Source organism: Ictalurus furcatus, chromosome 13, assembly GCF_023375685.1.
Source record: "Ictalurus furcatus strain D&B chromosome 13, Billie_1.0, whole genome shotgun sequence".
NCBI classification, from domain to species: Eukaryota; Metazoa; Chordata; class Actinopteri; order Siluriformes; family Ictaluridae; genus Ictalurus; species Ictalurus furcatus.
This window is the reverse complement of record NC_071267.1, coordinates 893,250-917,076: the sequence shown is the minus strand read 5'-3', so window position 1 is coordinate 917,076 and position 23,827 is coordinate 893,250. Positions and strand designations below refer to the sequence as shown.

The following is a 23,827-nucleotide window of genomic DNA, read 5'->3' as shown; positions in this document are numbered from 1 at the left end:
TTTCGTGTTCTTTCCAGACATTTTAACGTACCACAAAGTTAAAAGTGCAAACAAGGAAACGGAGTAGAATAAGTCAATGTATATTGTATGACCGAAAAGCGCAAATTAATTACAATTTTAATCGAAATCAGCAGGAGCCTCCAACTTTGCGTCCTACTCCATCGAATTCCGAATCCAATTAAACCCCAAACGAGTGTTTTTAAACAGTTCACATGACACATCTCTCACTGGTCTTACTGAGGTTATTAAATATGCTGCACACTCTGTACCAGGATTTCTGTACTGCAGTGTTAGCACAGTGCTAGCAAGCTACTTAACTGTTAATACAATACCCAAATCTGATGGAATATACCATCACAAGCATGATTTTATTCCTCACTAACATTATCTAAGTTTTCCAGCCAGAGAGAAGTGAGAGAAGTTAAAACATTTAAATTCAAACTAAATCTACAATCAATTTAAAATTCAGCATATCATGCATTTTATTTGAACACAATCAAAAGTGAAATGTGTTTAGAATCATGTACTTATGTGAAATTAATTAATTAATTATTGTTGACATAGAAGTCTGTATGTAAAAGTTTTTAGGAATGAAGTGTAATCAGTTAACTGTTGTCTACACATATAGAGTTTTAAATAATGTAATGTCTGTGGACTGAAGATAAAATAATATAGTTATGAACGCATATTACATCAAATGTAATGTAATGTTTGACTGGCAAAAATAAATGATCTAAAATGAGTCAAATATTGAATTATAAAATGTACTTACACACACGTTTGCAATAAAAATAACAGAAAAAACAAAACAATGCCAACAGTGGAATTAATGCCAATGCCAGAAGTTCTGAAAAACAGAGAATGTTCATTACATTAATACAGCACTTTGTTTGAGAAGGTTCAGATTTAAGCTGAAATTATTTTTTGTGTTTGTAATTGTGCTGATGAAGCTAATATGCTCCAGGCTCATCACATACACAACTAAAACTGAAATCTTGTGGGATTTAACTGATTTTAGGGTACTGTATGTAAGTGTTAGTAGGTCTGGACAATGAGGGAACAAAATATAGAGAATATGTTAAAATATTTCAAATATCTAGACTTTAAAAGCTTTAGTGTGTAAAATCAATTACATTATATTCTATGCATGCAGTCTAAATGTTTTATATACTATATATATTAGCCTTTAGGATAAGACATGCTTGGGAAAATATAATAGTACATTTAATGAAACGTAAATGTCAATCAAATATAACATTACCTGCAAAAAGTGGTACTTACTTAGATGAACTCCATACATCGCTATAATAATACATATTCGTACACTATTGCTGAGTTCTGCAACAATGTAACTTAAGCTTGCTCGTTTTTGTAGAGTCCTTCCACGGCATACTGTATTGGAAAATAGAGGATCATTAAAAGGTTATTTCAGAGGTCTGTAAGGCATTTTTAAAAGAAAAATAAATAAAAACACATGAGTGGTATTTATATTCCAGGTATTATGACAGCTACCCGAAACAAAAGGTAACATTACAGTTATACACCAGTGCTGTTATTCCAGTGTAAGGACCTGTGTAACTACGATGTGTTAATATGGAAATACAGCAAATTACAATATGCATTTACATGTGAATAATTACAGAACAGAATTATTCACTTGTTATGAAATATAAATAAAATACCATAAATAGTATAATGTTGTCCTCAACGCCAGAACTGATTCAATAGGATTGAGAAACAGAAAATCAGAGGAATTCACACACGTCAGTATAAAGGAAATTTGTAGTTAGAAATTGGTGCAGTATTTGTGGTAATTTTATTAGTTTTTTAATAAGCATTAAATCTATATTGTTCCACATGCCATGTGTTTAACTCTCATCACCTGCTGCAGGTTAACAAACTTAAACAGTTAATTAATGTCAAAATCTAAAGTTTTTTTTTAAAGGAAATAAATACACAGAGATGTTAAACAAGATATTGTCAGCAGGGAAGTTATTTTAGAATTATACACAGAGGTTTGTCCCAGTTATTTTGATCATGAACTTACAGAGCTACTCTGAAGTGTCTTAATAAATAAATCCTGATACCAGTTCACTATGTCACAGACTAAGAGTAATCAGTCTAAAAACTCTGTTGGGGAGTGAATATAGTAAGAAATAGTAATATAGTAGAATATAGTAATATAGTAAGAAAAGCACAAAGACAACCCTTTTTTTCAGGAATAAAAGGGTGACTGATTAAGCCTGTGTGAAATTGTTTAAAACATGTAATAACATTTCTGGAATGTATCTGTACATTAATTCTATAATGTAGATCTGATGTACCTCTCTCTCTGTTCTTAAACACATTAAGAATTGTTTAATATAAAACAATAAATGCTTGAAACACCTACCAATAGCAATAACATACAGAATATACAGAAGAGTCCGAAGTGGCCCCAGTAGCAGAAATATCAGAAGCCCCACTTTCCATCCAGTGGTTACATTATACCAGTCATCCACAACAATAGCTAGACAATAACAAAAGCAAAAAATGTTAATATATATTACACAAATACATACAGTGCTTTGTAAACAAAAATATGAAACACTTTGCTTAAAGAAATAATAATGAATATAACTGACGATGTGTTTTACTCAAATGAAGTAAACTGCCCTGGAGGAGAGCTGGAACAATTATAATACAGTCACATATATAACAGCAGTCACATTCAAACAGCTCTGTCTCGTTCTTTTTTAATAGAGCACAATCAGACCTGTGAGAGAGAAATAGTTTGTATATAAGGTCAAAAAAGACACATATTATTACTCTCTATGTCTAGGTCAAAGGTCAAGATCATAAAATTTCATGACTGTGACAGGTGTAGGTCATTACAAACCGTCATTATCGTAACAGTTATCATTAACGATCATCACCAGCTGTCATTATCATAACAGGTGTAGGTCATTACCAACCGTAATTTTTTTAACAGTTGTCATTAACAGCCATCACCAACCGTCATTATTGTAACAGGTGAAGGTTAAAAATGGATAACGTTATACCTTCTTTCCCATAGAATAATCGTTGATCTTGACAGGCGTAGTTAAAGATATATAATGTTACATGTGTTAGGTTTGTTGTAATCTGTTGTGTTCCCACACATCTGTTTAAATATTTAGGCCATAGCTAATTGATTATTATCAGTACTAAACTTTAAATCCGGTTCCCATACATTCCAGACACATATGTTCTCATACATAGTATGGCCATGTGTATTCCACACACACACACACACACACACACACACATCCAAACAAAAATATGACACACAGACACACACACACGCATTCACAGACACACGCACGCATATGAATTTGTCTATAAAAGTCGAACACCCCTCAAGGTTTTATAATACTCTGTACTTAGAGCATCATGTGCAAGCTTACAACATTGCTGATGTTTGTCCTACCGCACCGAAAAAAGCTCACCCTTTTTTGGGAAGAATAGAAAAAATCTTAGAGCATGAAAAGATTCAATATTGGGTAATGACAAACAGATATACAGACAGATTTTTTTTCGATGCAGAAAAAGGAACCGTTTTGTTGATTAATAATGAATTTCCGTACACATCCAACCAAATTTATGACACACACACAAACACACTTTCTTTTCACATTATTTAAAAGGAATTTAAGTGTTATGTACTTAATTACCATAATTATGAACACAAGTTGTTAAGTTGACAATCATTTTTTTAAATTACGTTGCTCCATTTAGATTTTCTCCAGTAGAATACAGTTTTGTAACCAGGAAAAATGACTACCTTTAAGTTGTATAACAATAGTAAGTAAAATCCAGTGTGATTTACAATACAAATCTCATACGTAACATGTCTGCAGGATTTATAGACATTAAAGCACTGAATGAAATGAGCAATATAGACAAAAAAGAAACACACTGTGTCTACTACTTTTATCTCTATCATAGAACTATCCACAGTCCAAACGCTGTGGAGATAGAAGGCTATATGTTCAAATGACAAAAGATTAAAAAATAAATAAAAAATGTATCATTACATGAAATTAGATTACATAAGGTAGTTGAGGTTTACACGAATAAGCAGAAATGGAATCATGTTTTTCTTTCCTATAACACAAATGAAAAGCCCTTTCTACACGAGCAGATTTGTCAAATGAAACTTTTTCATTCTTTTCCACAGCTACGGTAAACTAAAGAGAAGATTTTCAAATTTCACTGCTAAATATGACTAGCATTAGCTATGTGTAGTAGTGCAAAATGCTCCATCAAATGTATTAGCAGGTGTAGCCTGTACACGAGTCCACTATTGGTCATATCACAATTGAGAATATTCCCAAATTCATTGCTTTAGTAGAATTTAATTGCAAGTGAAATGATGCTCACACTGTAATGTCCTTTGTATAGTATTTATTCGGTCTACAGGTCCTCTAGCACAGTCTTAACTGTGGTATAGGAGATTTGGATCTCAGATATATGTAGCCTCAGTCCTACCATTATTTCCAGCTTAATGTAAAATACAAGCTGATGTATTATGTTATGTGATGTTATGTGAAAATGATTAAAACTGTATTATAATTAAACTATGTAAAGAACCCCAACCTTGACAGTCCGGGGAAACAGAAAAACACGAGGAGAAAAAAAAGTATAAGGAGGAGAGTAAGACAGTAACATGGAGGAAGACGGAGTGGAAAGCTGGAAAGCCGTTCCAGACATTATGTACATCCAGCAAGACCTGAGAGATCTACAGCTCTGCCAAGCTGCCACTGTTGGGTCCTTGAGCAAGGCACTTAACCCTCTCTGCTCCAGGGGCGCCGTATCAGGGCTGACAGCTTCCTGACACACTGTGCTCTACTGTATATGTCACCAATAAAGACTCATTATCATTATCATATTGAGTGTTTTAAATCAAATGACAGCTGAAGCTGAAATGTTAAAAGAACGTGCTAAATACAGGAGGACTGAATACATTAGGAAATTAAGTGAGAGAAATGGCAAAATAGGGAGACTCTCTAACCTTGCTAGACAAATAGATGAAATGGAAAAATTGATAGAACACTTAAATCTGAAGAAAGCCCAGTAAAAACATGCATCCTGTTTTTACTTCCTGTTATTTACAGCCAGCGCTAAAACACACACAGCTTTAAGATGAGTGCTCAAAAACCACAAATCCCCCAACCTCGGTTTATCTGTTAAAGACCAAAATAAAGACATGCTTTCTGTTTTCTACATGCAGCTTCAGAGTTTTCGCTCGTAACCGCATCCGGACACCGTTGAGAAAGAGTTGCAGTTTTGAGCGAAATCATAGACTCTAGCGCTTGAAACCACAAGCGAAAGATGTATATAAGCTTCGAACAGATGAGTGTTCAGGGCCGCACGTCGGGTGAATATTACTCGTTTTAGTTTCTTGTGAAGGAAGAAAAACTATCTGATCATGCGTGATCTAAAAGTATTTTTATGTCTTGCTTAAAAGAAAACCATTTTCAGACTCTGTGTAGTCGCTTGTTTTTCTTTATTTTATTTTCTTTATATTCTGAGTTAAGGTAATTGTAATCCTTTTATTCTTTAATAAACCAAAGTCCATATAAAGGACGATTCGTATATCTTACTCCGTGAGTAAAATTCCTTTGGTACAAACCCCTTCAGCGAAAGGGAAAGGATTTCATTGGTTTTCTAGCCCAGCGGCATGAAGACTCTGCCTTCTGATAAGGTAAGAGGAAGTGCTCTATCTATTGTATGACAGAGTAACGAGTAGAGGATTAATATTTGGGATATTAATTCTGATGAAATTCAACATGGCACCCAATGTGCGGCTAGAGTAAAGTAAATAACTTATAAAAAAGCATTAAATTATAACTAGAATATAGAAGAAACACACCTCGGACACAAAACTAGTAAGAGAAGCTATTACGCCACTAGACAGGGAAAGCCATGGGCGCTTAGACTCAGAGAAGATCTAAATAAGTCCTGATAATCCCAGAAATAAAGACCTAAAAGAGTATGGCTGAAAAAGGTTCGAAATATACTCATGAAGTTGTTCATGTAGGAATTACCTGGCCTTATCCTGATAGGGTAGAGGCAGATAACGGCAGATTGCAATACCTAGGCGAAAATCACTGGCAAATAAGTGTAGAAGGAGGACAATGGCCATGGCCAGAGTTAATAAGAGCACTTAATGGAATAGAAGTGGCTATGTTCCTTAGGGAAGACACCCCGGCACCCACTAATATACCACTGATATCACAACTAAAAATAAAAGTGTACAATATGAACAGGCGATCAATCACAACTCGGCTAAGGAGGAAAGAGTTGCACCTCCGAAACCCCCAAGCATGTCATCAGTGACATCTAGAGTAGAACCAGAGGGATTGCAGGCAGAATTAAGTACAAGGCTGAAGGCAAGAAGGAGACAGATAGACGGAGAAGGCTCCGGTTCTGACAAAGCCTCCAGAGTGCCCTTATGTCCAAACCTGCCTCCCCCACCGCCACTCGATCCACCGCTGCCGTCACAAACTCCACAAAGGCCTATTCCTCCCGCGCCACTGTCTAAACCCATCAATCTTCCGTTACCTATAAATCCAAACAGAATGTATACTCCCATATATATGGGAGGCTGGATAACTGTGCAGGTAATTATAGGCGATGCGCTACAAGAGCAAGGGGATGTGCTAGTGAATCTAGCTAATGCCGACCTCAATCATAAAGGAGGGTTGGCTAGGGCTGTTTGTGATAATGCAGGAGATGGCTTCCAAGCATTAGGACTTGACTACGTAGCTCGACATGGGCCTATCCCAAAAGGAGCTATAGTTGCCCAGCAGCTAGGGAAAGGGCATACATTAAAAGTTAAACTAATCTGGCATGTGGAAGGGCCCTGGTTACCTGTAAATCCTACGGCAGCAGACCTAGAGGAAAAGATTCCTCTAATAGCTGAAATAATAAGGACAGTAATTAATAAAGAAAGTACAGAAAGGGTAAGAGTAGTAATAATGCCATACTTGTCAACTGGAATCTTTAATTGTCCTGTAATTGATTTTGTAGCACAGTCAATTATAGGGATTCAACAAGCAGCTAACGACCCTGCAGGTGAACCGATAGAACTAAGATTGGTACACCCAATAAATGGTGTAGGAAGGCAAATGCAGACGGGACTAATGGCCTTAATTAACCAAAGTCCACCTAATAATCCACAAAGGCTGCAACCAGGGCTAATGGGCCCATTGGCTAGGCTGCTATCACCCATAATTCCATACTCCCAAGCACCTCAGGTGACATTCAAACCATGGCAACTTGAAGAGCCTGGAATGAAAAATTGGCCCAAACAGAAACAAATAATGAGAAAAGGGGCAAATGTAATTCAGCCACAAAACCCCTTTCCTATGTATAAACCTACCCCGCTCTATCCCATGGCTGAGATAGGTAATGTACAATATAGCATGACGCACGCAGGTAAACCATTTGAAGTGATAAACCTAGCACAGGAAGATAAGTGGGAAGAAGATGAGGTTCCATGGTAAACAAAAGGAGCTCTTTACACTGCTTTAAATGCAGGAAACTCATTCCAAATATTACAGGATCCCACAATAAACAGAAACTCCAAAATTAATTTATTAGCCGCTAAAGTTGACTTCGGGCAAAATGCTGTAGCGACATTAGCCCAGCAGGTGGTGCCACTAGACCACTATCAGCATTACTATATGTATAATAGGTGCAGATAATTTGCTAGCAGGAAAAGATGTCAGAAAAGTGTGCTCGAACAAAGAGGTAGATCAGGAAGCTGAAATATAGAGAATAATAAAAGAATCTACAGGACAGAATAAAAAGAAATTGGAAGAAATTTTGAGGAAATACAAAAACTTCTATGCAATATTCAAAAATGATTGCGGAAAAGTAGATCCCAAGTATACTCATAAGATAGAAGGAGGTATACATTCGGCCACAGAAACAATATCCTTTAAACCACAGGGCTGCAAAAGAGATTGATCAAACCATAGATGAACTAACTGAATTAGGTATCCTAAGAAAACTCGACAGAAATGAGTCAACACCTACTAACTCTCCAATACAAGCAGTAGTAAACCCAGATGGGACATGGAGATTTGTTATGAATTACAAAGCACTAAATAAGGTTACAAAATCAGATACTAGATATCTGATAAATGCTTTGGATGCAATTGATAGTACGCAAAAAGGGAAGTACCTGACGAACATAGACTTAGCGAATGGGTTTTGGTCAATACCTATAGATAAAGAAAGTCAAGGAAAGACAATTTTCACTCACAAGCAAAATCAATATGAGTACACAGTTCTTCCTCAAGGACTTTGTAACTCACCAAATTTGTTCCAAGGATGTATGTTAGAAATATTGGCAGGACTGCCAGTAACCGTGTACATAGATGACATCCTATTAATTACTCAAACTGAGGAGGCGCACTTAGACCTATTAGCTCAAGTGCTAGCTAGGCTAACTAAAGGAGGGCTAAAACCTAGCCTTAAGAAGATAGAAGCCTTACGTGATAGTGTAAATTTTTGAGGTTTTGTGTTGACAGGGGTAACCAAGGGCATTTCAAAAACTATGAAGGAAACCCTGCAAAATCTAAAAACAAATCAGATGAGTAGTAAGAGAGATGTACAGAGCTTAATGGGCGGCTGTGGCTCAGTTGGTCAAGCGGGTTGTTCGCTAATCGTAGGGTTGGCGGTTCGATTCCCGGCCCGCATGACTCCACGTGCCGAAGTGTCCTTGGGCAAGACACTGAAACCCAAGTTGCTCCTGATGGCAAGTTAGTGCCTTGCATGGCAGCTCTGCTACCATTGGTGTGTGAGTGTGTGTATGAATGGGTGAATGAGACACAGTGTAAAGCGCTTTGGATAAAAGCGCTATATAAGTGTGCCATTTACCATTTAATGGGATCATTAGGATTCTGTAGATGTCTAATTGAAAATTTTGCATAAATGGCCAAACCAATATTCGGCACTACTCATGGAGACTTGAAAGATTTTGCCTGGACAGACAGAGCTGAAGAAGCAAGGCAGGAATTAATTCACAAAGCCTTAACTTCAGGGAAACTACTCCGTAGCGATCTGGAGAGGGACCTATAGATTGAAGTAATAGGTGAACATGGTAGCCTAACCATAGTGTGTAGGAATAAAATCCCCATTTGTTTCTTTACAGATACTAAAATAGGACCAGAGTTAAAATTAGAGGCAGGATCAGCCGGAGAAATCTTAGCAGGAATAGCTAAGAGGCTAATACCGCTCAAAGCTCTAGCAAAAGACAAAAAGATTTATCTTGTATCCCCCATAGGAGAAATGAATAGGTACAGAGAAAACCTAGTAAAATTACAGGGAAAAATCCATGCCTATAGATGGGATAGTTGGATGATGATTTTGGAAGACCAACAATTTGTCTTTCAGAGGCCTACTACTCTGAGGAAAGAGAAGATTACTGAAGTAAGTAAGTGTCAGAGCAAGTTACCTAGACTTTATACAGATGGTAGTCACAGAGAAGGAGTTACTAGTTGGGGTTACATTTAACACAAAACAAAAGAGAGATAACTAAGTATAAAGGAACCATGGAGGGTTCGGCACAAGCAGGTGAGATAAGAGCAATTCTGAAAGCACTAGAGAAGGCTAAGAAATTAGGAATCACAGAATGTGTGATCATAACCGACTCATATTATGGTTACAAAGGGATGACAGAAGAATTAGACATTTGGTTAAAAATGGCTTCTTTAATGCAAGAAAGTAACCAGTATCACAGTCAGAGGACTGGGAGAAAATAAATTCGCTCAGACAAAACATCAAAGCATTCTGTTATCATCAGGTGAGTCACACACAACAGATAACGGACACGGCAGAGGGAAATTGCATGGTCGATAGGTTTCTATACCACGTAAATGCAGTCACGAAAGCTGATGCAAAAAGAACGCTTCAAACTTTGCATGATCAACTAAAACACCCAAGTACAAAGGTAATCAAGCACGAGTGTAACAAGCTGGGCTTAAATATACCTAACATAGTGAAGATCAATAATGGTATAAAGCTAGAATGTACTGAATGCCGAAAAACAGTAACTAATAGAAATACACAACAGTCTGAATTACCACATGAATTTTAAGGTCAACAAATCAGTATTGATTTTGCGAGGCCGATAAGAAAACAAACTAAAGCAAAGAATGTATACATTCTGGTGATAATAGATAACCATACAAAATGGACAGTTGTAAAACCCTGTAGACAAACAACGGAGGACGTAGTAATATTGGGACTAGAGGAATGGATTTTACACCATCCTAGACCTATGAGCATATGAACGGACAATGCCCCAAATATCAGTTGTAATAAAGTTCAACAGTGGTGCCGGGAGAAAGGAATTGAAATAGTACACTCAGTGCCTTACTGACCTGAAACCAACGGAATAGCTGAGAGAGCTATCAGGGAGGTAAATGAGTGGTTTGTGAGGAATGAGAAACTAGGGGACTGGGACAAATTGATCCCTGAATGCCTGTAGTTTCTCAATCCACAGATATACCCGAGACATAGGATACTAGAAAAGGGTAATATCAGCAAGAATCCCTTAAAAGTAGGCGATACGGTATTCCCAACTAGAAGTCATAAACCGAAAGGAAGTAGGTTCAAAAGGGCGTTAGGAACAGAAGATCAGGTTAAAGAAATAACTGGATCAAATACTGTGCTACTGGAGAATAATGAACTACAATCCATAAGAGATTTAATATGGAAAGTAGACAAGACCTAGTTAATCCTCAGAATAGAGGAATGAGCAGGGAACAGAGGGTTTCCCTGATATTTAAACAAGCAGGCATAAGTAAGGCTAATAGTGAACCCTAAGCAAATTGTAATAGCAAGGGCAATGGATTGAGAAAAGGATCGTTGCCAGGGTAGGCTGGGTAGGCCGGAGCCTGATCACCTGTCGACCTATACACCCTACCCACCGGGCTCATGTGGTAATGAACCCAGTAGCCGATTGAAGTGGCTAGGGCCTAAAAGAGACTCAGGCCCATATAAAAGGTTGACCTCAGGGGACCTTAACATTTCTGAATGGCACTTAGATGACTGAATGTCAGATAGGTAGTCAGATAGGTAGTATTGTGGTTTGTGGACAATGTAGAGTGAAACACCTGAAAACAATGATATTTGAACAAGAAGTTAACATGAAATGTACTGTCTAAAATGTTCGTACTGTGTGTCCATCTATGGAGAGCTAGGTAAGACCTGCCTCTGTAATTGGGATGGATGACAAGTAAAGAAGTGTCCGAGGTGTGAAATATTAGAAAGAAAGGGTATTCTAAAAACGATAACACTAAAGCAAGTAGCAAACACTAGAACCTGTCACGCGCCCATAGGCCTAGTAGAAAAGATACAAACTAGGCTAGAGACCAGGAGAGGGAAAATATTGACCTCCTTCGTCAAACACCCATCAAATGGGTATTCACCCGAAAAACTAGCCTTGTTTCAGAACTGGCTAGAGGGTCATGCTGATCACTCTGGATTAAATCCAGAAGAAGGCAGAACAGGTAAGAATAGCCTAGCACATGTGAACAGTGTTTGGGAACTCAGGATGTGGCAGAAGGTTTTATGCAATAGTGTGATACAGACAGAACAGCAAGATAAAGAGTAACGAAGAGAGAGGAAAACACACAGGATGGTTAAAGATTAAGAAAGGGGAAGTCTGGGAGTTGACAACCTGGGAGACTCTAGTTATCTGTGAAGCCATGAATCTTGAATGGCAAGGGACAGATATAAGAGGCCCCTGCACAAGGGGAGATAAGAGTGATGAAGCAATGGAAATCATAACAGGCTTTAGCCATTGTAAAAGAGATTCATAGACTGTAATAGTGATTTCTGAAAGTGCACAGGAAATCATCCTGTTAAGTGGCAGGCCCAAGTTTAGAGTGAAAAGCTCAGATGAAGAAATTCTAAGCACCAGTCTTCCAGTAGAAGGATTGAAAGTGCTAACAGAAGCAGAACAACAGCTAACCTGTCATATTAGGTTTAAAGCTACAATAGGAAGGTGCTCTCATCCTGACTATGAATGGCTAGAAGGGATTACATGTAACCTAGAATTCAGTGAATTACCAAAAATTACAAAGCTGAAAAAAGGATTGTTTGGAAAAAGAAAATGGCATGGGCTACCTAGCCCATCAATATCTGCTATATAACAAGGGGTTAGGGGAACCGAGTAACCCTTCCCCTTCCCCGAATTTTATTTTTCAGATGACCCACAGGAAATTAAGAAGAAACTCATCTACAGACAGTTTAATACGCCTGGAGAAGGAAGCAGCCAGGAGGGGCACACAGGCCTGTAGATGGGGAGTACTGATATTAGTGGTAACCACACTGATAACAAGCCCACTCTTTATGACTTATGAAGAGATCAGACATAGCAATACCACACATATAGAATGCAAACAAATCCACATAACAGTACCATGTATAAACATTAGGAATATAACTATCGGAAATTTAACTTTCACCGTGGAAAACCAGAAAGAAGTAATTAGAGAACAATGGCCAGCTGTAGATTGGGAAGAATTGAAAAACTGCACAAACGTAGGAATTTCTGATGAACACAATATAAGGAATTGGAGTAAATACATTACACCCAAGGGTTTAGAAGTTTCTGAAAACAATACCCAAGAATTTTCACGCTTGAAAGGAATAAGTAGGCTAAATGATACCCATTGGAGGATAACTAGAAAGGCGAGTAACCATTCGAGCACAGTAATTACCAATACTTGAAAAATTACAATAAAAATTTGGAATCAAATCATTAAAGAAACCTATAAAGAAGAAATATACGACTGTGGGGTATATACCATACAGGAATGGGAACCAGAACCTGAAAATATTGATTATACCTTGATCCAGATTGTACAACCCGAGGTTAAAGTAGAAATGCAAAATAAAAAAAGGAGTAGAATAAAGAGAACTACATATTCAGAAAAAATCCCAGAGTGTTTTACGAATGGAACAAAGCCCCTATTTGAGCCCCTAAGGCTCAAATAGGGGCTATTTGTCCTTGTGTATATAACAGGGCTGTAAAGGCTCAGGGGCTACTAGGCCTCTTGCAGCGAAAAATCCTCGTTATATGTACATTACAGGAACAGCTTGGTCATAGCTCAAACCCATATTCAGGCCAGAACAGTAGTCAACTATAGGGATCAAGGATGGGTATCAAAATACACCCACCATCATAGTAGGAAAAATCACAGACATGCACAGGAGGGAACCTTGGAAGGAGTATCAATGATCCCATATGCGGCATACGGGAACCAGAGTAGTGGAGGATATATGTCATTCAGAAGAATGAAGAATTCCCTAACCCTTGCAGTCACCCTAAAGACAGAACGACACTGTAGGCACCTTGAAACCAAGGGAACAAACGGAAGAAAATCAGTATTATGGGTAGTAAACGCTAGAAAAAATTGGAATGAAACACTATAGTGGGATAAATTGGCCGATATCCATGATCTAATGTCAGCTTACTATTCCAAAAGGCACAGTTGTAAACATTATAAGAGGGACTGGGAGGCCCAAGCGAATATGACCGGTATAGGTTACAAGATAGATTATCGAAAGTCTGGCAGCATGGTCGTCAGCAGAACAGGATATAAGAGCCCGACATATCTAGGAATATGTAGGTGTTTCGAAAAGGACAATAAAACCCTTGAGAGCACAATGTTCAAGGTGAGAGGAAAAGACGGTCATCTAATGTGTCATCCCATAACACACTGGAGATTTCTTCCAGGTCTCACAGAACAGGAGGCCAAAGACACGAAAGTATGGGAGTATGGAACACAATATGGGATGTCATAGAATGGATAAAATTTCATTGGTGGTACCTGGTCATGGGTATAGGTATATTTTTTGTAGTGCTAATAGGAAATTTCTTAGGGGTTTGGAAATGCTGTATATGGATGGCGAAAGGATGCATATGCTGTTGTAAGCAGAAATTGCTCAAGGATAGAAAAAGATACAAGCAAGAAGCCACAGAAAAACTGTTAAACAAGTGTGATTATGTCAAAACTAAAAAGAAGCTCAGGGAAAACAGCAGTTACCTGCTGTGAGAAGCAAGATAAGACACAGGAGGAGCTTCTTGAACCTGATAAATAGAGACACAGCTTCAAGAATCTCCAGACCAGACAAAATTTCAATTTAAACTTGCATCCGGGATCTTGATTAAAACCAACCTTTAGAGTAATGGCAGAGGAAAACAACTCATCACAAATTACGGACGAATCTCTGAGTGAGGACCAAGCTCAGGCTGGGACCTCAGGGGCCTTTGACCCAGGCATGCTGCAGGTAAAAACCTTTTATTATTTAATATGGATTACCTAGTCAGTATGGCAAATCATACAAAGAAATCCCGGATGCCAGAGTATAATTGCTGTAATAGGACTTATTTGTATATACTTTAGATATAGAAAACCTGTAAGCCTAATAGTAGCCCAACTGTTCACATGCTCGAAAGGCTGGATTGTTCGGACCCAGAGGGCATTACTCACTCATTTTGGAAATAATTTTGATACAGATATTACTGTATCTAGTAGACAAATTCCAGTTTGTATACTGTTAATTCACTGCATTGACGATACACTGTTTACGGGTATTGTATATAACTGCCCTGAACTTAGTAAGAAATGGAAAAACCTTAATCAGAACAATGTATACATATTGTATTTTCTACGATATGTATAATGATGGGAGAACTGTACAACAGTCAAGGATCCACATTGATAGGAATGGCATTCTTCTTTACTGATCTAAAGAGATTAGGCAAAGTTGTAGAACAGTTAATTGCAAGTGTTGTACCTGTGAGGATTCACAAGATGTCTTATCTGGACAGGAAGAAGACATGAACCTAGAAGACATGGTTGCACCAATCCCCAAAAGGAAAGCTCCTAGAAGATTAGAAGGATGTGATTTATGTTTGGATAATACAATTAAGCGATATTATATGTTAACTACAGACTATAAGCATGTATGTTCGGACCGTGCATGTAGACACACAAAAGTGTGGGGACAAAATGGGGAATTAACCCCTATACAGATGATTTCCACTGGAATATCTGTACCTAAACAAATTAGTACACTAGAAAATATATTCTGAAGTTTTGGATTAGTTAAATGTGAACTCTCGTTAGTCGAGAAAGGTGCTACTTTCACTCCAGATTGGTGTCATTTAGTAAACCCAAGGAAGTACTGGGCAGTAGAGACAGACGGAGGTAGAATCTTTTACAATCTGTTGGAATTCAAAGAAATGGCTAGCATCGTAGTGGAGGGGTATAAAGTGGTATGGCAGGCAACAGGTTGAATGGGCATGTGCTTAATATATAAAAAATATCTGTTTTACAACCTGCAGTAATATTGGAAGTCCCAAGGGCCAATGGGGAAGTCCAAATGGAATTTATACCCAGAGGTTCATCTCCCAAGGTAATCTTGAGGAACTGGGGACCGCCCAGGGTTATTATCTGCTGCTGGCTTCACATTAATTACTTACGTTCATTGCCCAAGGATTCTGAATGCTTCCAACCATGGTTTTTACACAGATTAGGCCCCTTAAATTCACATGTTTTTAACAGGGACCCAGAATGGTGGGAGTGTACGCCGATTCCTAAATTTTATGATGGCCAATGGCATTTTCAAATTGTAGCCAAATTCGAGCTAGGTGTCCAAATGTGGTGTGATGATTACCTTCCATTTGTACTACCCTACCCAGCCCCTGTGGGGTTAATAGATAATGATATTTGGAACTGTAGGACTAAGTCTCCAGGAGAGGGTGTTATAGGAGATTTGGATCTCAGATATATGTAGCCTCAGTCCTACCATTATTTCCAGCTTAATGTAAAATACAAGCTGATGTATTATGTTATGTGATATTATGTGAAATGATTAAAACTGTATTATAATTAAACTATGTAAAGAACACCAACCTTGACAGTCTGGGGAAACAGAACCACGCGAGGAGAAAAAGAAGAATAAGGAGGAGGGCAAGACAGCAACATGGAGGAAGACGGACTGGGAAGTCTTCTGGTTCAGGGGCTGCTGAGAAAGCTGTTTCCAGACATTATGCACATCCAGCAAGACCTGAGAGATCTACAGCTCGACACACTGGATATAAAAAGAACTGAAAAGCTGATATGGAAAAATTATTGTGTAGTGAAAGAATGTGATAGCATATTGAGTGTCTTAAATCAAATGACAGCTGAAGCTGAAATGTTAAAAGAATGTGCTAAATACAGGAGGACTGAATACATTAGGAAATTAAGTCAGAGAAATGGAGAAATAACGAGACTCTCTAACCTTTCTAGACAAATAGATGAAATGGAAAAATTGATAGAACGCTTAAATCTGAAGAAAGCCCAGTAAAAACAAGCATCCTGTTTTTACTTCCTGTTTTTTGCAGCCAGCGCTAAAACACACACAGCTTTAACAGTCTTACCCCTTAGTTCCCACAGTATTATATCCCACAACCCTATATTTCCCATAGAAACAGCATGCCACCCTGAGTTCACAGGCCAAAATTGGCCCAAAATCAACATTTTAATTTGAACATTTTAGGCCTTGAAACAACTTATACTAATCTATTTGTGTAATATTACTTTGAAAATGAAGCAGTTCAGTGTTTTTACTCCACTTAGTTCACAATTCTTAACTGGAGAAATTGCAAAAAATTGCTTGCTAAAATCCTTATGCTCATTTAGAAGTAGCATACGAGCATCAGCATGGTCAATGACTTTGAATAAATGCATTTTAGCACCAAAAGTCAACTTTCTGGTGATAATCAGACCAGCAGGTACTGTTTTCTGTAATAATAATTGCAATGAAACACTTATTTCTGGTGTTTACTTACTTTGTACAACTTATCCTGCTTGTCGATGCTTGGATCATGTTCATCAACCACATGGAGAAATTTCCATATGGCAAGAAAGTGGTCTCGGCACATCACTTTGCGAAATACTGGCGTTTTGAACACATAAAGTATTCCAGCACAGTAGTGTCAGTGGTACAGTTTGCGGCTGCAGCACGAGGACCAGGTGCCTCGTTTGGTTTGAAAGTTGAATACATCAGGATCACGTTATGACTCCAAACCCCTGCAGTGTCAGTCGCACTGGTTGATGCTAAAGATGAAGACGGATCAGTGCCTGAATCATGAGAGTTTGCGTCACTATCAATTTCGGTTTCAACATAGCCTGAACTTTCACTGCTGTCACTATCTAGAATCCTCGCTCTCGCCTGTGTAACTGTGTATGTCTTCTTTTTTTTCACTGTTTTAGATGTACCTGTGATCACTGTATCAACAACATTCACGCTTGGATATTCTTCATCGTAATGACGGCATCACGTTGTGACATCATCAACCTTCCGGGTCAAAAAATAATAATTAGAATTAAAAATAATAATAAGTAAGGAATCATAGCAGAGTAATGCTGGTATACCAGTCTTACGGGAATAACGTTTACACTGTAAAGCCACTCTATCGGTCTTACGGGTATTTGGCATAGACGACCAAGCCGGTATATCGTTCTTACGGGATTAGTGGGTTAAGGCGAGTGCTCAAAAACCATAAATCCCCAACCTCGGTTTATCTGTTAAAGACCCAAATAAAGACATGCTTTCTGTTTTCTACATGCAGCTTCAGAGTTTTCGCTCGTAACCGCATCCGGACACCGTTGAGAAGGCGTTGCGGTTTTGAGCGAAATCGTAGACTCTAGTGCTTGAAACCACAAGCGAAAAGATGTATATAAGCTTCAAACAGACGAGTGTTCAGGGCCGCACCTCGGGTGAATATTACTCATTTTAGTTTCTTGTGAAGGAAGAAAAACTATCTGATCCTGCGTGATCTAAAAGTGTTTTTATCCATCCATCCATCCATCCATCCATCCTCAACCGCTTATCTGTTAATCGGGTTGCGGGGGCAGCAGCTCCAGCAGGGGACCCCAAACTTCCTTTTCCCGAGCCACATTAACCAGCTCTGACTGGGGGATCCCGAGGCGTTCCCAGGACAGTGTGGAGATATAATCTCTCCACCTGGTCCTGGGTCTTCCCCGAGGTCTCCTCCCAACTGGACATGCCTGGAACACCTCCCTAGGGAGGCGCCCAGGGGGCATCCTTACCAGGTGCCCGAACCACCTCAGCTGGCTCCTTTCAACGCAAAGGAGCAGCGGCTCTATTCTGAGTTCCTCTCATATAACCGAGCTTCTCACCCTATCTCTAAGGGAGAGGCCAGCCACCCTCCTGAGAAAACCCATTTCGGCCGGTTGTACCCACGATCTAGTCCTTTCGGTCACTACCCAGCCTTCATGACCATAGGTGAGGGTAGGAACGAAGATTGCCCGGTAGAGCGAGAGCTTTGCCTTCTGGCTCAGCTCTCTTTTCATCACAACGGTGCGGTAAAGCGATTGCAGTACCGCTCCCGCTGCTCCAATTCTCCGGCCAATCTCCTGCTCCAATGTCCCCTCACTCGTGAACAAGACCCCGAGGTACTTGAACTCCTTCACTTGTGTTAAGTACTCATTCCCCACCCGGAGTAGGCACTCCATCGGTTTCCTGCTGAGAACCATGGCCTTAGATTTAGAGGTGCTAATCCTCATCCCAGCCTCTTCACACTCAGCTGCGAACTGATCCAGTGAGTGTTGGAGGTCACGGACCGATGATGCCATCAGGACCACATCATCTGCAAAAAGCAGCGATGAGATCATCAGGTTACCAAACCGCACCCCCTCCACACCATGACTGCGCCTCGATATCCTGTCCATGAATATCACAAACAGGACTGGTGACAAAGCGCAGCCCTGGCGGAGCCCAACCCGCACCTGGAATAAGTCAGACGTTTTGCCGAGCATTCGGACACAGCTCTCGCTTTGGGAGTACAGCGATTGGATAGCCCTAAGAAGGGAACCCTTCACCCCATACTCCCTCAGCACCTCCCACAGTAAATCCCTGGGGACCCGGTCATACGCCTTCTTCAAATCCACAAAACACATGTAGACTGGCTGGGCATACTCCCAGACCCCCTCCAAGATCCTTGCGAGAGTGAAGAGCTGGTCCGTTGTTCCATGACCAGGACGAAATCCGCATTGTTCCTCTTCAATCCAAGGTTTGACTATCGGCCAAAACCTCCGTTCCAGCACCCTGGAGTAGACTTTACCAGGGAGGCTGAAAAGTGTGATACCCCTATAGTTGGCGCACACTCTCTGGTCCCCCTTTTTAAACAGGGGAACCACCACCCCGGTCTTCCACTCCTTGGGCACTGTCCCCAACTTCCACGCAATGTTAAAGAGGTGTGTTTTTATGTCTCTGCTTAAAAGAAAACCATTTTCAGACTCTGCGTAGTTGCGTAGTCGCTTGTTTTTCTTTATTCTATTTTCTTTAAATCTTTTTATAAATTTCTTAGTCAAGTTACTTGTAATCTCTTTTGTTCTTTAATAAACCGAAGTCCATACAAAAGGACGATTCATATATCTTACTCCGTGAGTAAAATTCCTTTGGTACCTCCGGCAAAAGGGAAAGGATTTCATTGGTTCTCTAGCCCAGAGGCATAAAGACTCTGCCTTCTGAGAAGGTAAGAGGAAGTGTTTTTACATGCTCTATCTATTGTATGACAGAATAGCGAGTAGAGGATTAATATTTTGGATTTTAATTCTGATGAAATTCAACAACTGTCTGAACGTGTCCAGACATGTTAAATGGGTAGGGGAGGGGACTTGACATTAGTGACTTGAAGTTATCAAGACTTAATTTTGTTAAGCTACTACTTTCTTCTAGAACTCAATTAATAGATCTTGTATGGTAGCACTACTTGTATTGTTCTCTGCTTGATATATCGCTTTGCTTGTATTCTGTCATTTGTAAGTCACTTTGGATAAAAGCGTCTGTTAAATTAATAAATGTAAATGTACTACAACTTAAATTTTGTTTTAAATCAATTAATGCAGAAATTTCAGTTTAAATTACACACAATTGTCACGAGTTCCCCTTTATGCAGTGCGCTAGGGAGCATGTGAGCGCGCGTGCACGAGCAGGTGCGCAAGCACCTGCTTTCCCCTTGTGGCCAATCGTGACATTTCTACATGTGCATTTGTTTATGTTTCTGTCATGTCTCCTCCCCGTTCTGTCATTGGTTGTAGTCTCACGTGTGTCTGAATCGTCCTCAGCTGTCAGCCATTACGAGGCTGATTATCTCTGCATATATACCTGCCTGTCTCACTTTAAATAAAACTGATGTTCAACCTGCGCTTGCATCCTACCTTATCTCCGTTGCGTCACGAAATGTGACAGAACATTCCGCCAATCATGGATGCAGCACGAGAACGCAGAACCCGGAGGTCCACGCCAATCATCCCCGCCTTGGATTCTATGCAGTTCTCGCAATGGACTTTCATGGACCTTCCCGATCGGTATGATGGCTTCTTTGGTTATCCGGACTATTTTTTGATAGACTGCCAGAGTTACTTCTCAAGCCTGTTTGACCCGAAGCCAAGGGAGAGACAATGGATTAAGTTCATGATGTCCCGATTTTTTGGCCCAGCTCACAAGTGGGCACAGCGAGTAGCAGCCATGAGACCCCGGGTACTGGAGGACAGTAGGCAGTTTTCGGACCTGTTTCTGAGGGAGTTTGGGGAACCAGGGCAGAGCTACAACTTGGATGAGCTGTTGAAGGGAGTTAATGTGGCGAACAGTGCTGATCTTCCATTCCACATGCATTATGAGCAGATGAGCCACCAAGTTGATGTTAACACAGACAACCAAGTCCCTGAGGTCCAAGTCAAGTCTCCAGTCACTGAAGTCCAAGTCAAGTCTCAAGCTTCTGAAGTCCAAGTCAAGTCTCAAGCTTCTGAAGTCCAAGTCAAGTCTCAAGCTTCTGAAATCCAAGTTAAGTCTCAAGTCCCTGAGGTCCAAGTCCAAGTCAAGTCTCAAGCTTCTGAAATCCAAGTTAAGTCTCAAGTCCCTGAGGTCCAAGTCCAAGTCAAGTCTCAAGCTTCTGAAGTCCAAGTCAAGTCTCAAGCTTCTGAAGTCCAAGTCAAGTCTCAAGTCCCTGAGGTCCAAGTCAAGTCTCCAGTCTTTGAAAGCCAAAGTCAAGTCTCAAGTCCCTGAGGTCCAAGTCCAAGTCAAGTCTCAAGTTCCTGATGTCACACCCAAGTCTACCGACCCGGTCGCCCAAGTTCAGCCCACGCCCAAGTCTACCGACCCGGTCACCCAAGTTCTGCTCACGCCCGAGTCTGCCGACACGCACGGCCAAGTTCTGCGCACGCCCGAGTCTGCCGACACACACGGCCAAGTTCTGCTCACGCCTGAGTCTGCCAACACGCACGGCCAAGTTCTGCGCACGCCCGAGTCTGCCAACACGCACAGTCAAGCTCCGCCCATGCCCAAGGTTCACCTGGTGACCTCAGAGCCTCAGCCTCCCTGTTCAGCTGTGGACGTCGCTCAGCCTTCCTGTTCAGCTGAGGTCGTCGCTCAGCCTCCCTGTTCAGCTGTGGACATCGCTCAGCCTCCCTGTTCAGCTGTGGACATTGCTCAGCCTCTCTGTTCAGCTGTGGACGTCGCTCAGCCTTCCTGTTCAGCTGAGGTCGTCGCTCAGCCTTCCTGTTCAGCTGAGGTCGTCGCTCAGCCTTCCGGTTCAGCTGTGGACGTTGCTCAGCCTTCCTGTTCAGCTGTGGACATCGCTCAGTCCTTCTGTTCAGCTGAGGTCGTCACTCAGTCTTCCTGTTTGGCTGTGGACGTCACTCAGTCTTCCTGTTTGGCTGTGGACTTCGCTCAGCCTTCCTGCTCCATGGCGAACCTCGTTCCCCCCTCCTGCTTCGAGGAGACCCACGTTCCTCTCCCTGGCCGCACGGAGACCCACGCTCCTCCCCCCTCCTGCTTCGAGGAGACCCACGCTCCTCTCCCTGGCCTCACAGAGACCCACGCTCCTCTCCCTGGCCTCACGGAGACCCACGCTCCTCTCCCTGGCCTCACGGAGACCCTCGCTCTGCCTTCATGCACCGCCGAGGACTTCGCTCAGCCTGTCTGCCCGGCTGTGGTCATCGCTCTGCCTTCATGCTCCGCCGAGGATGTCGCTCCACTTTCATGCTCCGCCAAGGACGGAGCTCGGCCTGTCTGCCCGGCTGTGGTCATCGCTCTGCCTTCATGCTCCACCGAGGATGTCGCTCCACTTTCATGCTCTGCCAAGGACGGAGCTCGGCCTGTCTGCCCGGCTGTGGTTGTCGCTCTGCCTACCTGTTCAGCTGAGGACGTCGCTCTGCTTCCCTGCTCTGCCATGTACGTCTCTCTGCCTTGTTATTTCGCCAAGAATGCCGTGCGGTCTCCAGGCTCTGCTTGGGAAGATGGCGGCGCACACAGTTGCTGCGGCTCACGGCTCTCCTTTCCAGTGCTCCTTTTCGTTGTTTTTGTATTATTTCTTTATTATTTGTTTGAGCATTATCGGTTCCACGAACATCCGCTATACAAGTCAGAACCTTATGGATATTGGGGACCAACACCGCATACCTATTACGAGAATGTTTCATCGCACGCACAACATCCCAGACGACATAGCGAGATTGCCGGGCTCTCCGTGGATTGTTGTCGGGTCCAGAAGGCGGCGCAGACGGAGGCGGGAGAGGAAGCAAAAGCGGGGATGCAGGTCTGGTATTATGCTAAGGCTAAGAAAACAACCACACAAGCCACCTTTACCGAGCCTGTTTCTCTCCAATGCCAGATCGCTAGTGAATAAAATCGACAACTTGGAATTACAACTAGCTGGAAATCGCTACGTCCGTGACTGCTGTGTTTTGATTATCACTGAAACCTGGCTTCATCCAAGGATACCCGATGCTAGCATGCAGCTAGCAGGTCGTACTATGCTTCGCTGGGACAGGACTGAGGACTCCGGTAAGAGCAGAGGGGGGGGGGCTCTGTATGTATGTGCATGAGAATTGGTGTAATAATGGAACAATGTTTGTCTAAACATTGTTCCCCTGACCTCGAGTACATGTCCTTAAGATGTCGGCCCTTTTTTCTACCGAGAGAGCTAACAGTCGTGATTATCACGGCTGTGTATATTCCACCCGACGCCAATGTGAACAGGGCGCTCTCTCTCCTGTTGAACACCATAAACAAGCAGCAGAGGGCTTACCCCGATGGTGTTCACATAATTGCAGGAGACTTTAATAAGGCGAACTTGAAGACTGTACTCCCGAAATTCTATCAACATGTTAAGTGTTTTACTAGAGGGGCGAACACTCTGGATCATGTTTACTCCAACATTAAGCACGCATATAGAGCCATACCTCTCCCCCACCTCGGCCAATCAGACCATCTCTCCCTCCTGCTCTCCCCTGCCTACACCCCCCTCAGACGCAGTGTCAAGACCACTATAAAGACTGTTACCACCTGGCCTGATGATGCATTCTGCAAACTACAGGACTGCTTCGAACAGACAGACTGGGATTTGTTTGAACATCAAGAGCTAGAAACATTAACAGGAACGGTACTGGACTACATCAAGTTCTGTATCGGAAATGTGACTGTGGGAAAAAACATCCGGGTTTTCCAAAACCAGAAACCATGGATGACCAAACAGGTCCGCACACTCCTCAGAGCCCGCGACGCTGCCTTCAGGTCTGGTAATAGAGCTCTGTACAGAGCTGCCCGTGCCAACCTGAAAGGTGGTATTAAGGAAGCTAAGGCGGCCTATAAGAGGAGCATAGAGTCCCACCTGTCCAGCAAAAATAAACGAGAGGTGTGGCAGGGCATACAGAACATCACGAACTACAGAGGCCGTGAGGCGACAACAGGAGACCTGAGTGCG

The 23,827-nt window shown here is 41.4% G+C and overlaps 3 protein-coding genes across 4 annotated transcripts in view; 1 reads left to right on the top strand and 2 right to left on the bottom strand.

The window, feature by feature from the left end:
- LOC128617184 (CD276 antigen homolog) overlaps positions 1-23,827 on the bottom strand; it is a 158,540-nt gene that overhangs the window by 58,668 nt on the left and 76,045 nt on the right. The window lies entirely within an intron of this gene.
- LOC128617195 (7-methylguanosine phosphate-specific 5'-nucleotidase-like) overlaps positions 1-23,827 on the top strand; it is a 144,282-nt gene that overhangs the window by 91,092 nt on the left and 29,363 nt on the right. The window lies entirely within an intron of this gene.
- LOC128617183 (uncharacterized) overlaps positions 1-23,827 on the bottom strand; it is a 60,480-nt gene that overhangs the window by 18,306 nt on the left and 18,347 nt on the right. Inside the window, exons 8-10 of one of the 2 annotated variants that reach the window (XM_053640222.1) lie at positions 2,393-2,509; positions 1,282-1,392; positions 773-847 (exon numbers count right to left, since the gene is read on the bottom strand). The exons of the other annotated variant lie outside the window; for it this stretch is intronic. Coding sequence (XP_053496197.1) covers positions 773-847; positions 1,282-1,392; positions 2,393-2,509 — 303 coding nt within the window. The remainder of the gene's footprint in view (positions 1-772; positions 848-1,281; positions 1,393-2,392; positions 2,510-23,827) is intronic. 2 annotated transcript variants of the gene reach the window in all.